The sequence below is a fragment of the Chamaea fasciata genome, unplaced genomic scaffold (assembly GCF_029207755.1).
Source record: "Chamaea fasciata isolate MVZ Bird 193981 ecotype frontalis unplaced genomic scaffold, bChaFas1.0.hap1 SCAF_40, whole genome shotgun sequence".
In the NCBI taxonomy this organism is placed as follows: Eukaryota; Metazoa; Chordata; class Aves; order Passeriformes; family Sylviidae; genus Chamaea; species Chamaea fasciata.
Genome location: NW_027094125.1, coordinates 2,050,998 through 2,066,973, shown reverse-complemented (window position 1 = coordinate 2,066,973; position 15,976 = coordinate 2,050,998). Strand labels below are relative to the sequence as shown.

The window sequence follows — 15,976 nt, the reverse complement described above, 5'->3', positions numbered from 1 at the left end:
GATCATACTGGCAGTGAGTGACTACACTGAGGCTGACTAGGAATGGTTGTGAGCAAACGGGATCATGCTGGAAGTAGCTGGGAGGAACTGGTAGTGAGGGAACTGGGGGAGAGTGTTTTTTTCCCTTGGAACCTCTGCACGTTGTGATTTCACAGCCAGAACAGAACACCTCCCAGCCAGTCCTGCTCCTTGAGATGTCACAGGCACCTGTGACTTTGCAAGGAGTGGGGCAGTGATTTACTATGGTGCCCATGAAATCACAAGGAACAAAGCTGTCATGTTCTCTGGTGCCTGTGACATCACAGTGACCAGGGCTCTGATGTGCTCTGGTGCCTGTGATAACGGAAGGAGCAGGGCTGGCTGTAATGTGCTCTTGTGCCTGTGATATCACAAGGAGAGGGATTGGCTGTGATGTGCACTGCTGCCCATGACATTGCAAGGAGCAGGGCTGTCAGGTACTCTGGTACCTGTGATAAGACAAAGAGTGGGGCCTGGCTGTGATGTGCTCTGGTACCTGTGACATCACAAGGAGCAGGGCTGGGTTTTACTCTGGTGCCTGTGACATCACAAGGAGCAGGGCTGGGATTTACTCTGGTGCCTGTGATGTCATAAGGAGCAGGGCTGGAATTTACTCTGGTGCCTGTGACGTCACAAGGAGCAGGGCTGGGATTTACTCTGGTGCCTGTGATGTCTCAAGGTGCGGGGCTGGCTGTGATGTGCAGGAAATGAGAGACATGGGCTCCGCTACGTCAGCAAAGCAAAGCCAGTTTAGTACACAAGTTCACCAGTATTCATAGGTCTCTACGTTCCGTACAAAATTTTCCACTCAGACCCCTTTGCCCTTGTTCCTTTAGTAACACAATCTTTTCTATTACCAAGTCCTTCTTACATTCTTGCACTAGCAATGGCCTTGTTACTTTCTCTCTCGTCAGAGCGGTCAGCGTGATCAGACATGGTGTCTTCACTTTTGTTCTTGCCTTGAGTTTATCTCTCCCACGGCTTTCACTGTACCAGGGCCAAAGGGTCTGCCGGTGCCACCCAGCTCAGCTTCTGTAGCTGTCTGATTTTCCACAGTGATGTGCTCTGATGCCTGTGCCATCCCAAGAAGATGGGCTGTGATGTTCTCTGGTTCCTTTGATGTCACAAGGAGCAGGGTTGTCAGGTAGCCCTGGTGCCCGTGACATCACAAGGAGCGGTGCTGTGATATGCTCTGGTGGCTGTGACAACACGTGGAGCATGGCTGTGATGTGCATTGGTGCCTGCCTGTGACATCAAGCAGAGAGAGGACACATTTCACAGTCCTCTGGTGCCTGTGAAATCACAAGGAGCAGGGCTGTGATGTGCTCTGGCACCTGTGGCATCACAAGGAGAGGGACTGTGCCCAGTGAGCTCCACTCCCTGCTGATCCCTGGCACACGCTGTCCCTGCAGGACCCCTGTGCTTTCCTGGCAGCTCTCAGATCCCTCCAGACAAACATTCCCCTGCCATCAGCCCTGGCACAAGCTGTAGAGCCCCAGGAAGGTTCAGCACAGACCATTCGCCATCTGATGGGCGCTGGCCACCAACAAGCAAAACCTGAGTCTCTTGTAGGCTGCAGTGGGACCCTGATCTCATCCCGCTGAGCCCTGGAGGAACAAGGAACACAAGGAGCCTCTTGAGAGTTCTGAGAGTGACTTTGGAGGGACAGCAAAGCTTTCCGTGGCCCAGCACAGAACCCTGTGCCGCAGGACCCTGCTCTGCACGACAGCCCTGGGCACCCCTGGCTGCAGCCCCGGCTGCTCAGCCCTGCAGCAGAGCCCGGCAGCAGGGAGCTGCCCTGTGCTGTGCCTCGGGTGGTGCAGCAGGGACACCCAGCCCTGCCCTAGGGCCACATCCCTGCCCTGCAGCGACTCTGAGAGTCCTCCTGGAAGGGCCTCAGAGCTGTGGGATGTGCCAGCTTCAGGAGATCCCTGCAGGAGCTGCAGCTTCTCTTCCCCCAGCCAGAGAGTGACTGTTCCCGACACTGTGAGGATTTCTCCTCTAGTGAGCCCTCAGTGAGCTCTGCTCCGTGCTACCAGCCCAGGCTGAGTTGAGCCCCTCAGTGCCTGTGTGCTGTGCCTGGGGTGGCTGCAGGCAGTGCCCCAGCCCTGCTGGGCTGGGCACAGGAGCTGCTCCTGGGCAGAGCTGTCTCTCTGCAGTGCTGCCCTTGCCAGGAGCTGCCTCTGTGCCAGGAGCCCGGCCCAGCTCGGCAGCACAGACACAGCACAAGGACTTTCATGACCCTCTTGGGGTTTGTACTGAGGCTCTCAACATCAGTCCCTGAGAGGGAGCTGAAGAAACCTCTCCAGAGCTCCCAGTCAGAATGCAACTCCAAAGTTTCTTGAAGTTTTAATGGGTCCTGCTGAGGGGCATGACCGAGAAAGTGTCCCCAGGCCCCAGCCAGAGCAGAGAAGTGCAGGCAGTGATGACAGGTGGGGACAAAGAGAAGCCAAGTCTGGGTGTCGTGGGGCACAGCAGCCTCTGTGCCACCAAGGGCTGTGAGCAGACACCTTGTCCTGAGGCCCTGGGGCCTCCTGGCACAGCCTCAGCAAGGCTGGGCACTGTCAGCCCCTTGTCCTGCCCTCAGCATCCCCCTCCCATCCCAGTGGCCTCAAAGATCTGCTGGAAGGAGTCCCTGAGGAGCCTTGGCCAGGAATGGCCCTGGTGGGGCTTCTAAGGGCCTGCAGGTTTTTCAAAGGACTTTGGGTTTTGCTTCTGCCTTGGAGTCTCTGAGAGGTTTGTGCATTCATGGCCTCCAATTATCTGCTATAATTACTCCCCTGAGATTCTTACTCCGTAACAACATTCAGGGGGCTCATTAATGCTTTGAGATACTCAAGGTGTTTAAGGCACTTTGGATTTTCCTTTCCACACTGAGTCTCTGAGGGGTTTTTGTGCAATCCTGGCCTCCAATTTTCTCCTTCAAGGGCTCCATGAGGAGCCTGTGTTGGGGATGGACCTCAGTGGAACTCATTAATTCCTCGAGACACTCTGGGTTTGTGCTCTGACTCTGACTCCTGGAAAAGTTTGTGCCATCTCCTCTCAGGCCATGAGGGCTCAGCAGCAAATGCACCATGGGGCTCATTAAGATCAAACAAGTCCTGACACACCATGGCTCTGCCCTGATCTCTCTCTGTTGTAGTGCAGTTCACTAGGGAGCTTTCCTACTGCAGTTATGGAGGAATATTTCAAAGAGCTTCTAAGAAAGACACATTCTTATTTTAAAGGGTGTATTTTTCTCTTTAGAGAAGAGGTGATTGCAACATTCACTGACTGGTATTGATCCAGGGACTCTCCTAAGCAGGTCTGGCGTGCTCAGAGAAGCTGTGCCTTGATGTCTGACCCAGTGTGGAGAACCTTGCTCCACATTCCCCAACCCCCTCCTGTCTCTGCTCAGTCACCTGGGATCTGCTTTGTTCAGAGAACTGGCTGTACACAGGCAAAAAGGTGTTTTATTTTAGTTTTTTTAATTTTTTAAAGCAATCTAAACCTCCTAAGGTTCCCCATCACAAACAGGTACCTTCCTCAAGGGTGTGCCAAGCCCAAGCTGCCACTAATGAGGTTCCCCTTCCCCAGGGCAGAACCCCACAAGGAATGTTTTGCACCTTTGGATTCCTTGGTTCCACGAGGCCTTGTTGTGTCACAATGGTCTCCTCGGATCCACAGTGTCACAATGGTCCCTTGGCTCCATGTGGCCCCACAGTGTCACAGGGGCTTCCTTGGTTCCATGGGCCCCAAAGTGTCAGAGTGGTGTCTCCTTCTTCCTATAGCAACCAGCAGCAAACCCCACTGCCAGGGCCAAATGCCTGGAAGAAGGAGGAAAGGGGGAACATTTGGAGTGATGCTTTTTGTCTTCCCAGGTCACAGGGACGTGGGGTGGGGCCCTGCTGTCCTGGGGATGGCTGAACACTGGCCTGCCCATGGGAGGGGGTAAGAGACAACAACCTTGAGAGAGAGACAACAGTGGAGAGGTCAGGCAGAAGGCTGGGTTTAAAAGACCGTCATCAGCACAGGAAGCATCACTCTAAGGCATTCTGTTGAAAGCTGAAGAGAGAGAAAACAAAGAGAAAGAGAGTAGGGAGAAAACGGAGGAGTAAAGAGAAAGAATATAGAGAGAGAAACAGAATAAAGAGAGGGAGAATAGAGAGAGAGTAAAGAGAGGGAAAACAGAGAGAGGGTAAAGAGAGAATAGAGAAAGAATAAAGAGAATAAAGAGACAGTAAAGAGAATAAAGAGAGAGAAAGACAATAAAGACAGAGACTAGAGAGTAAAGAGAGAGTAAAGAGAAAACAGAGGGTAAAGAGAGAGAATAAAGAGAGAGTAAAGAGAACGAAAAGAGAGAATAAAGAGAGATAAAGAGAATAAAGAGAGAAGAGAGAGAGAGAATAAAGAGATAGTAAAGAGAGAATAAAGAGAGTAAAGAGAGAGAAAGAGACAATAAAGAGACTAGAGAGTAAAGAGAGAGTAAAGAGAGAAAAGAGAGAATAATGAGAGAGGGAATAAGAGAGAATAAAGATAGAGAGGATAAAGAAGGTGCAAATAAAGACAGAGTAAAGAGAATGATGCCTATGTAACTTGGGCCAAAGTTACAAGACGCTTATACAGTTTGAGTTATAAGATATATAATATATAATATAACCTGAATCATAACTTTTTATATCTATATAACCTGAATCATACCTTTCTATACAATGTAATAGCTACTGTATTGTTAACTAGTGTCTTAACTCTTAAATAAACAGAAACTCAGCAAGTGAATAATTTCAAAATAGACAAGTATAGCTATACTGGGAAGCAGCAGCACGTACTAATGGGAAATTGGCAAATGTAAATCCAGTTAGCTACAAAATGGAGAATTTAGACCGGTTAGATCCAGAAAGACCAAGGAACACCATAACTGCATGTGTTTGATGCTGTGTTGTATAGGTACAACCTTACAAAGGGAAGGCGTTGTAAAATCATGGCTCAGGCCTCCTGCTTTGGCCAAGCAGAAGAGGGCTATGGGAAAGTGACTCAACTGAATTAAAGGTAGAAAAAAAAGTTATGTGACCATATCCTGTTCACATTGTAGGGTATGGTGGTCAGTTGAAATATGTTTGTTATGATTTAAAACTGTGTAGCTAATAATAAGTGCTTTAAAAGGCCAGGGTTTTGGAATAAAGCAGCTCTCCTTTGCACCTGCCTGGGGACCCTGCGTCACTCCGGACCCTCGCCTCACCATGATGTTATAATGACGCGGCAAAATTGAACAATAATTACTGTGTAAATAAACCACAGCACATGACAAGGGTGGGTGAGATAGGTGGAGATATCCCCCTCACCACCAGCACTGCAATAAACAAATACCTGCTCTATAGACACCAGTCTATGGGGATTTATTTCCAGCCTTTTTCAGGCATCAAGAGAGAGATTAAAGAGAGGGAATAAAGACAGAGAGTGTAATGACAGAGAGGATAAAGACAGAGAGAGAAAAGACAGACATTGCTGCTAAAGAACATCCGAGCAGTCCCAAACACCTTCGGACAGTGGCCCCAATGGCCACGCTTGGGGGTGTCACCATGGCCAAGCAGGTCAGAAATCCCCTGTGGAGATACCTGGAGTGGTTGAGTGAGATGGGACACCAGACACACAGGATTTAGTCTCACCGGGATAAAGAAATAATTGTTTTGGTCTATTTGGGATAGAAAATGACTTTCAATTGCATTAGTCTGTTGTACATGGGGTTCAAAAGGCATAATAAATACTAAAATGAAATAATGATGAATACCTGTGGTTCTAAAGGCATAAAGTAGTTAGGAGCAACATATCTACTGATAAAAGATTTAATAAAAGAAAAGCTATAGTATTAAGAATCTTCTGCAGTTTTGTCAGTGGTTCACAGAATCGCAGAATGACTAGGTTGGAATAGACCTCCAAGATCATCGAGTCAAATCCATGCCCATACAACTCAACTAGACTATGGCACTGAGTGCCACATCCAGTCTATTTTTAAACACATCCAGGGATGTGACTCCACCACCTCCTTGGGCAGATGATTCCAGTACTTTGTTATTCTTTCCATGGAAAACCTTTTCCTAATATCCAACCTGTATTTCCCTTGGTGCAGCTTGAGACTGTGTCCTCTTGTTCTGTTGCTTGCTGCTTGGTGAAAGAGACCAACCCCCACCTGACTACAGCCACCTTTCAGGAGATTGTAGAGGGTGATAAAGTCACCTCTGAGTCTCCTTTTCTCCAGTCTAAACAACCCCAGCTCCCTCAGTCATTCCTCACAGGGCTTGTGTTCCAAGCCCCTCACCAGCCTCGTTGTCTCCTCTGGATGTGTTTGAGCATCTCAATGTCCATCCTAAACTGAGGGGCCAGAGCTGGACACAGCACTCAATGTCCATCCTAAACTGAGGGGCCAGAGCTGGACACACACTCGAGGTGTGGCCTCACCAGTGCCAAGTACAGGGGAAGAATGACCTCCCTGCTCCTGCTGGCCACACCATTCCTGATCCAGGCCAGGTGTCACTGGCCTTCCTGGCCATGTGGGCACACTGCTGTCTCATGTCCAGCTGCTGTCACCAGTCCCCCAGGTCCCTTTCTGCCTGGGCACTGTCCAGCCACACCATCCCCAGCCTATAACATTTCAGGGGTTATTGTGGCCAAAATGCAGGACTCAGCACTCGGACTTATTAAACTTCATCCTACTGGACTCTGCCCATCCATCCAACCATTCCAGGTCTCTCTGCAGAGCCCTCCCACCTTCCAACAGATTGACACACACTACCAGCTTAGTGTCATCTGCAAATTTACTAATGAAAGACTCAATACCCTCATCCATGTCACCAATAAAAATATTGACCAGAGCTGGCCCCCGCACAGACCCCTGAGGAACACCACTGGTGCCTGGCTGCCAGCTGGATGCAGCACCATTCCCCACCACTCTCTGGGCCCGGCCATGCAGCCGGTTCCTAATCCGGGGCTCCTGTCCAAGCCCCGGGCTGCCAGCTTTTCCAGGAGTGTGCTGTGGGAGGCAGTGTCAAAGGCCTTGCTGAAGTCCAGGTACACAACATCCACAGCCTTTCCTGCATCCACCAGGCGGGTCACTTGATCAAAAAAGGAGACCAGGTTGGTCAAACATGACCTACCTCTCCTAAACCCATGCTGGCTGGGTCTGATACCCTGGCCATCCTGTAAATTCTGTGTGATGACACTCAGTATAAACAGTTCCATTACCTTGCTAGTCAGGCTAACTGGCCTATAATAACCAGGACCCTCCTTCCTACCATTTTTGTGAATGGGTGTCACATTGGCCAGCTTCCAGTCATCTGGAACCTCACCAGTGAGCCAGGACTGATTGTAAATGATGGAGAACAGCTTCGCAAGCTCATCTGCCAGCTCCCTCATCGCCCTGGGGTAGATCCCATCTGGGCCCATAGATCTATGAACATCCAAGTGGCTCAGCAGTTCTCTGACTGCTTCCTCTTGGATAATGGGGGGACCATTCTGTTCTGGACCATTTTTTTATTATCCTTTACAGAAGTTGCCATTTTAAATTCAGACTGAACTTTGGCCTCCCTCATTTTTTTTTCCTACATGCTTTAGCAGCCCCCTTAAATACTTCCTGAGAGACCTGACCCTCCTTGCAAAGATGATATATCCTCTTTTTATTCCTAAGTTCCTCCAAAACCTCCTTGCCTACCCAGGCTGGACATTTGCCTCGTCGACTTCTCTTTCGGCACACAGGGACAGTCTGTCCCCATGCCCTCAAAAATTCTGTTTTGGAGAATGCCCAGCTTTCCTGGCCTCTTTTGTTTTTAAGGGCTGCTTCCCAAGGAACTCTCTGAATAAGTCTCCTAAAGAGGCCAAATTCTTCCCTCTGGAAGTCCAATGTAAAAATCTCATTGATGTTCCTCCTGGTTTTGCCAAATATTGAGAATTCTATAATTTCATGATCACTGTGCCCCAAGCAGCCTCCCACCACCACATCTCCCACCAGCCCATCTCTGCAACCAACAGATCTAACATAGTCCCTCCCCTGGTGGGCTCACTCACCAGCTGCAGCAAAAAGTTGCTCTCCACACACTCTAAAAACTTCCTGGACCGCCTCTTTGCTGCTGTATTAAGTTCCCAGCAGATGTCTGGCAGGTTGAAGTCACCTACAAGAACAGGGGCTGATGATCCTGAAACATTCTCCAGCTGCTTAAAGAGTAAGTTGTCCACTTCTTCCTCCTGGTTGGGTGGGCGATAACAAACTCCCAGTAGGATGTCAGCCTTGTTGGCTTTCCCCTTAATTCTTACCCATAGGCATTCAACCCCAGTACAGCCCAGTCCCTCCCAGTGATGCCGCTGCTGGGATCCCCCAGCCCTCTCTGTGTCCCCCCCTCTCGGATCTCCAGGCTCCAGAGGGGAGCCCCAAGGGCTGGAAGTGCCCAGCCAGGGTCCCCAGCAAGGCCCAGTGTGGATGTGCAGCACCCAGTTTTCCCAGTTTCCCTCTCCTTTTCCCCGGGCCGGGTTCCCCCCGGCCCCAGCGGGTGGGAGCAGCCGAGAGCCCCGCGCTGCCCATCCCGACCTGTCCCGGCTCCAACCCCGCTCCTCCCGCGGGCTGCCAGGGCTTCGGGAACGGGGCACCCAGGGTGTGCCTGCTCCTGGGGGAGGAGGAGGAGGAGGGATGGAAGAGGGGGGGATGAAGGAGGAGAATGAGAAGGGATGGAAGTACATGAGGAGTGTGGATTAGGGAGGAGGAAGAGCAGTGATGGAAAAGGAGGAGCGGGAGCAAGAGGAGGGACAAAGGAGGATCAAGAAAAGGAGAAGTAAGGATGAGATTGAGCACTCCCTGAATTCAAAGCCTCCCACCCCAGGGATCATCACCCACCATCCCACAGGTGACCAGGGAGGGGGAGCTCGGGCCGCATATCCTGGGTGGTCCCTGGGTTGGGTTTTTTTGGGAGTGGATATCTTGAGAATGAAACCTCCAAAGCTGAGTGGAAAATGCCCCTTGGGGGGGACATTGGGGGGTCCCAGTGGCAGCTGCTGGCAGAGGCAGCCTGGAGGAGCAGCGCCCTGTGTCCCCCAGGAGCCCAAAGTGGGGAGCCCAGAGAGGGGGGAGCACCATGATTTGTGGGACCCTCAACAGCCTGGAGAGGGGCAGGGGGGACTCCTTGGACCCCCTGCACCCCAAAGCAGAGAATAAGGGGAGAAGGGACCCCGGAACCCCATAAAACCCTCAGCATCCCTACATGTGTAGAGCGATAAGGGTGGAGCTTTCTGGATTTCTGGTACTCACAGCAACCTGGGGAGTGCAGGGACGAAGTAGATGGGGAACCCCAATACAAGCCTGACCCCCAGCAGCTGGGACAGGGGGGAAATTTGGGAGGTTTTTATAGACCCCAGATGTCCGGTCACCTCTGGAGATGGACTTAGGCAGAGGGACGTTCAAAGTCAGTGTACTCATCCTGTGTTTTTCCCCAGACCAGGATTGCCCATTCCCAGACCTAGGCCAGATGAAGGAGAAGGATGCAAGGAAGAGGAAGATGCCCCGGGACAGCCAGGCAGGTGAGGAGGAAGTCAGTGCCCCTTTCCCCCTCTCTCCTGCTCCATCTCCCAGCCCAGCCTGGCCCCTGGCTGCAGGACAACCCCGCTGCCAACGCCGTCCTGCTGGGGATGAACTGAGGGGATCTGCTTCCCCTTCCCTCTGGCACGGAGGCAAATCCCATCCTCTCCTTGTCCTTTCTTCCCCAGAGATTGAGCTGAGGATGGAGACCAGGGAGGACAAATCTCCACAGCAGAACCTCATGGAAGAGGCTGTTTTGAGCAGCTCCACATCACAGGAATCCAACAGGGAGGAAAAGTCCTGGAGATCCCGCACGAGGAGGGGCTCCAGACACATCCCAGAGTGCTCTGAGGAGGAAAGACCCACTCTGTGCCGGGAAGTCAGCCAGAGATCAAGCCAGAGCTCAGACCTGGTGGTCCGTGACAGGGAGGGACCCTACAAGTGTTCTGAGTGTGGGAAGAGCTTTAGCAAAAACTCCCATCTGACCCTCCACCAGAAGATCCACACTGGGGAACAGCCCTACAAGTGTGGGGAATGTGGGAAGAGCTTCAGAGACAGCTCCGACCTGATCCGCCACCACAGGACCCACACTGGGGAGAGGCCTTATGAGTGCTTGGAATGTGGGAAGAGCTTCAGCCGGAGTTTCAGTCTGACTGTCCACCAGAGGACCCACACCGGGGAGAGGCCCTAGGAGTGTTCTGAGTGTGGGAAGATGTCTTGGTTTAGGAAGACAGGTATCTGCTAGGTAAAATTACAATCAGAGGCTCTTTGGCAAAGATTTGGGAAATAGGAATAGCAGTTCTTTACTAGTATGTAATACAAAGCAAACAAACACAAAAAAAAAAAACCTCCCCCCCCACCAAACAACTACAGCATTAATGACAAACGACAACAGTACCAAGAACCTTGAGGGCTTTGTTTCACAAAACCCAGGGCAGTTTGGTTTCGGTGTCCCTGCAGGATCCTCAGAGCACCAAGCTGGAACAGTGGAAAAGTCCCGGGCTGGTAGCTGGGATGGCAGGGTGTCCCGGCAGGCAGGGGCAGGATGTCCCGGCAGGCAGGGGCAGGATGTCCCGGCAGCGCAGGGAGTGCAGGGTCACGCTGCAGCAAGAGGAGCAGCGCCGAAGCAGCTCGAAGGCGAGGCAGAAAAGCGGCGCAGCTTCTGCTCGGCGGGCTTTGCGGCGGCTGAGATCCTCGAGGAGCGGCCGACACGCGTCTCCCGAACGCCGGAAGCAGAAAAGCACGCAGCTGCCTCAAGCTGTGTCTTTTACCTGCGTTATCTCCCCCTTCCACCTTTTGTCCATCTCTTTGTTTCAGCCAAGCACTCTCAAGTATCCAACACCCGGTCCCCTTGGCAACCCGTGGGGAAAAAATTCCCCAGAGAAAGAAGGAACAAACCCAACCCCCAACATTATCCACCCCGAATTTTTTTCCCATACAAACATATTACATTGAGTTTTAACTATTAAAAATACATATATATATATGCAAATATGGATGCAGCCACATTGTCATGGGTAGTTCACCCCAAAACAAGGTCCCCTTGAGGTATGCATCGGGTCTCTCCATCCTTTTGCATCACCCACCAGGTGCAACCTGGTCCCTGAGCGAAGACAACCCCACGGATGGGATTGTCTTTGCTGGAGGCAGGATTAATCCAAACAGTTTTTCCCAGCATACCTCTCATGTGTACCACTGGAACCTTATCTCCGTCTGTCTTTTGCAAGGGCTCAGATTGGGCAGGACCTGCTCGGTTGGTGGAACCTCGAGTGTTCACCAACCAGGTGGCCTTTGCTAAATTAGTATCCCAATTCTTAAAGGTTCCCCCACCCAGTGCTTTCAAGGTAGTTTTAAGCAGGCCATTGCACCGTTCAACTTTCCCGGCCGCTGGTGCATGATAAGGAATATGGTACACCCACTCAATGCCATGTTCTCTAGCCCAGGTGCTTATAAGACTATTCTTGAAATGAGTCCCATTGTCCGACTCGATTCTCTCAGGGGTGCCATGTCTCCACAGGACTTGTTTTTCCAGGCCCAGGATGGTGTTCCGGGCAGTAGCATGAGGCACAGGGTAGGTGTCCAACCATCCAGTGGTGGCTTCCACTATGGTTAGCACATAACGCTTGCCCTGGCGGGTTTGGGGAAGGGTGATGTAGTCAATCTGCCAGGCTTCCCCATATTTATATTTGGACCACCGCCCACCATACCATAAGGGCTTCACCCGCTTGGCTTGCTTGATTGCAGCACATGTCTCACAGTCATGGATAACCTGAGAAATACTGTCCATGGTTAAATCCACCCCTCGGTCTCGGGCCCACTTATAGGTGGCATCTCTGCCCTGATGACCCGAGGCATCATGGGCCCATCGGGCTAGGAACAACTCTCCCTTGTGTTGCCAATCTAAATCTATCTTTGACACTTCTATCTTGGCAGCCTGATCTACCTGCTTGTTGTTTTGGTGTTCCTCATTAGCCCGACTCTTGGGAACATGGGCATCTACATGGCGGACTTTCACAGGCAGCTTCTCTACACGAGTGGCAACGTCCTTCCATTCATCAGCAGCCCAGATTGGTTTTCCTCTACGCTGCCAGTTGGCCTTTTTCCACCTTTCCAGCCAGCCCCACAGAGCATTGGCTACCATCCACGAATCAGTGTAGAGGTAGAGCTTTGGCTACTTCTCTCTTTCAGCAATGTCAAGGGCTAATTGAACAGCTTTGAGTTCAGCAAGCTGACTTGATCCCCCGTCTCCTTCAGTGGCTTCTGCAACCTGTCGTGTGGGGCTCCATACGGCTGCTTTCCACTTACGGTTCATTCCCACGATGCGACAGGAACCATCAGTGAAAAGGGCGTAGTGTGTTTCTTCTGCTGGCAGTTGGTTGTACGGAGGAGCTTCTTCAGCTCGTGTCACTTGCTCCTCTTCGTCCGTGAAACCGAAGTTTTCTCCTTCCGGCCAGTTTGTAATTATCTCCAAAATCCCAGGGCGATTTGGGTTTCCAATACGGGCACGCTGTGTGATGAGGGCAGTCCATTTGCTCCATGTGGCATCGGTGGCATGGTGCGTGGAGGGAGCCTTTCCTTTAAACATCCACCCCAGCACTGGTAGTCGGGGTGCCAAGAGGAGTTGTGCTTCTGTGCCAATCACTTCTGAGGCGGCTTGAACTCCTTCATAGGCGGCCAAGATCTCCTTCTCTGTGGGAGTGTAGTTGGCTTCAGATCCTCTGTAACTTCGACTCCAGAATCCCAGTGGTCGGCCTCGGGTCTCCCCTGGCACCTTCTGCCAAAGGCTCCAGGACAAACCGTTGTTCCCAGCTGCAGAATAAAGCACATTCTTCACATCTGGTCCCGTCCTGACTGGGCCAAGGGCTACTGCATGAGCAATCTCCTGCTTGATCTGGGCAAAGGCTTGTTGCTGTTCAGGGCCCCAGTGGAAATTGTTCTTCTTGCGGGTAACCAGGTAGAGAGGGCTTATGATCTGACTGTACTCAGGAATGTGCATCCTCCAAAAACCTATGGCTCCTAGGAAAGCTTGTGTTTCCTTTTTGCTGGTCGGTGGAGACATTGCTGTGATCTTATCAATGACCTCAGTGGGGATCTGCCGCCGTCCATCTTGCCACTTTACTCCCAGGAACTGGATCTCTCTGGCAGGTCCCTTGACTTTGCTCTTCTTGATGGCAAACCCGGCTTTCAGCAAAATCTGGATGATCCTCTCTCCTTTCTCGAACACTTCAGCTGCAGTCTTTCCCCACACAATGATGTCATCGATGTACTGTAGATGTTCTGGAGCCTCACCCTTCTCCAGTGCAGCCTGGATCAGCCCATGGCAGATGGTGGGGCTGTGTTTCCACCCCTGGGGCAGCCGGTTCCAGGTGTACTGCACGCCCCTCCAGGTGAAAGCAAACTGAGGCCTGCATTCTGCAGCCAGAGGAATGGAGAAAAATGCATTGGCAATGTCAATAGTGGCATACCACCTCGCTGCCTTGGACTCCAGCTCGTACTGAAGTTCCAGCATGTCCGGCACAGCAGCGCTCAGCGGTGGAGTCACTTCATTCAATGCACGATAGTCCACAGTCAGTCTCCATTCTCCATCAGACTTGCGCACAGGCCAGATGGGGCTGTTGAAGGGTGAGTGGGTTTTGCTGACCACCCCTTGGCTCTCCAGCTCACGGATCATCTTGTGGATGGGGATCACGGCGTCCCGATTTGTCCGATACTGCCGACGGTGCACTGTCGAGGTGGCAACAGGTACTTGTTGTTCTTCTACCTTCAGGAGTCCCACTGCAGATGGGTTCTCTGATAGTCCCGGCAAGGTGTTCAACTGCTTAATGTTCTCTGTCTCCACAGCAGCTATTCCAAAAGCCCATCTGAGTCCTTTAGGGTCTTTATAATATCCATTCCTGAGGAAGTCTATGCCCAGAATACATGGAGCCTCTGGGCCGGTCACAATCGGAATTTTCTGCCACTCCTTCCCGGTCAGGCTCACCTCGGCTTCAACCAGAGTCAGTTCCTGTGATCCCCCCGTCACCCCGGCAATGGAAATCGGTTCTGCCCCCACATGTCCTGATGGCATTAGAGTACACTGCGACCCAGTATCTACTAAAGCTTCATATTTTTGTGGCTCTGATGTGCCAGGCCATCGAATCCACACAGTCCAAAAAACCCGATTTTCCCGTGCCTCTTCCTGGCTAGAGGCAGGGCCCCTCTAGCACTGGTTATTATTCCCTTCTTGGACATACATGGTAGAGGTTCCTTCGAGGGAATCTGACACAGCATTCCCACCTCCGTAATACCTGGCAGCTTGCTCATGGGAGGCTGAGGCTACCTTCATTCTAGTGGAACTCCCTCTGTTAGCGTTTCTCTCCTTGAGCTCACGTACCCGTGCTGCCAGGACAGAAGTAGGTTTCCCATGCCACGCTCCCATGTCCTCCCCATGGTCCCTCAGATAAAACCACAGGTCAGCTCAAGGGGTGTACCCTCTCTCTCTTGCTGGGGGATGTTGGGCTCTGATTCTGGGGCCTGTGACTCGCACCGGTGCTACATGGGAACTGTTCCTTCTCATCTCCTCTCTCACCTCCTTTATCTCCTCTTTGAGTTCCTTCACCACCGCAGAGACATGAGCCTGCATTGGGCCACTGATCATACTTTCATAATTTCTGAGCTTGTTGGCAACAGAACCCACTGTCTCTCGGTTATCCTCGGCATTAATTGTTGCGATGAATGTGGCGTATTGGGATGGTCCATGAGTTGCCAGATTCCACAACATGTGCCCTGTGCATTTAACCTTGTCGGGGTCATTATCATGCTGTCCGGTCCTCCCAAAAAGTACTTCCAATACTGCCACTTCTCTCAACTGTTGGATTCCTTCCTCAAGGGTCTTCCATCGCATTCTATTGTTGTGCTCTTGCATTCTGTCTCTGTGGACAAATCTCTCTCTCACACTCATTAGAAGTCGTTCCCAAAGGGGAAGGGGCCTTTGCTCTCTTACAAATACCTGATTTATACCTGAGTCCTGGGTCAAGGGTCCCAAATTCCTTGCTTCAGCACTATCCAGTTGCACACCTGTACCCATAAGGTCCCAGACTCGAAGTAGCCAGGCTGTATAAGCCTCACGTCATCGTCGTGCAATATCTTTTTGCAGATTACGTAGACTTTCATATGTCAGGGACTCAGTGATGATCTCAACCTGTGGCTCTTCTGTGGATTGTGAGGACCCTCCTTTCTTACCCTTAATATCAGGATCTGACGATTTCACTTTACACTTCCTTGTTTCCACAGGGGCGACTGCTGCTGGCTGTGGCTGCCCTTGTGGTTCAGCTGGAACCTGGACAGTTGTAACATCTGTGGGTTCCACTGCTGCACCATCAGTCTCTGCCTTCTCGGGGCAGGGGGAGGGTTTTTCATGAGCTGGGGAAATGTACTCCTTCAGCATTTGGCCCATCTCATGTATCTCTTTTACCAGAGCCTCAACCCAATCCGGGTGGGTCCTTTCTGAGGCAGGCTGTGGGGCAGAGTCAGGCTCTGGGGTATCATCCCTATTCTGTGGGGTAGGTATCAGGGTGGTTATCCAGGTCAATCTTCCCTTATCTCTGAATGCTAAACAGAATACGCATATTAGCAGCACCAGCCATTGTATGATATCATTAGCATTCAGAGAGGATTTAAACCCTTCAAAAACTGGTGGGGCAGACCCAAAGAGATGAGTAAAGGGTTGGGAAAAAGAAACTTCCCCCGGTGTCATTTCCTCACAGTAGGTACCATTGTTAAAGTAACTCCAAAAACACACAGTTAGTGTACGATAGCCCTGAATCCATGTGCCTGCCTTCCAGAGGAAATTAAAAATCCATGAGTTCTTCACCTTATTAAGCCATAAAATAAACTGGATGACAGTCACAGTAGCCTTAGTTATAGGGCCCATGTTTAGATAAG

At 51.3% G+C, this 15,976-nt stretch overlaps 1 protein-coding gene across 1 annotated transcript in view; it reads right to left on the bottom strand.

The window, feature by feature from the left end:
- The window catches only part of LOC136303666 (zinc finger protein 850-like), an 87,276-nt gene that overhangs the window by 10,071 nt on the left and 61,229 nt on the right, over window positions 1-15,976 (bottom strand). The window contains exon 5 of the mRNA XM_066207257.1: window positions 178-188. Within this exon, the coding sequence (XP_066063354.1) occupies window positions 178-188 (11 nt within the window). The remainder of the gene's footprint in view (window positions 1-177; window positions 189-15,976) is intronic.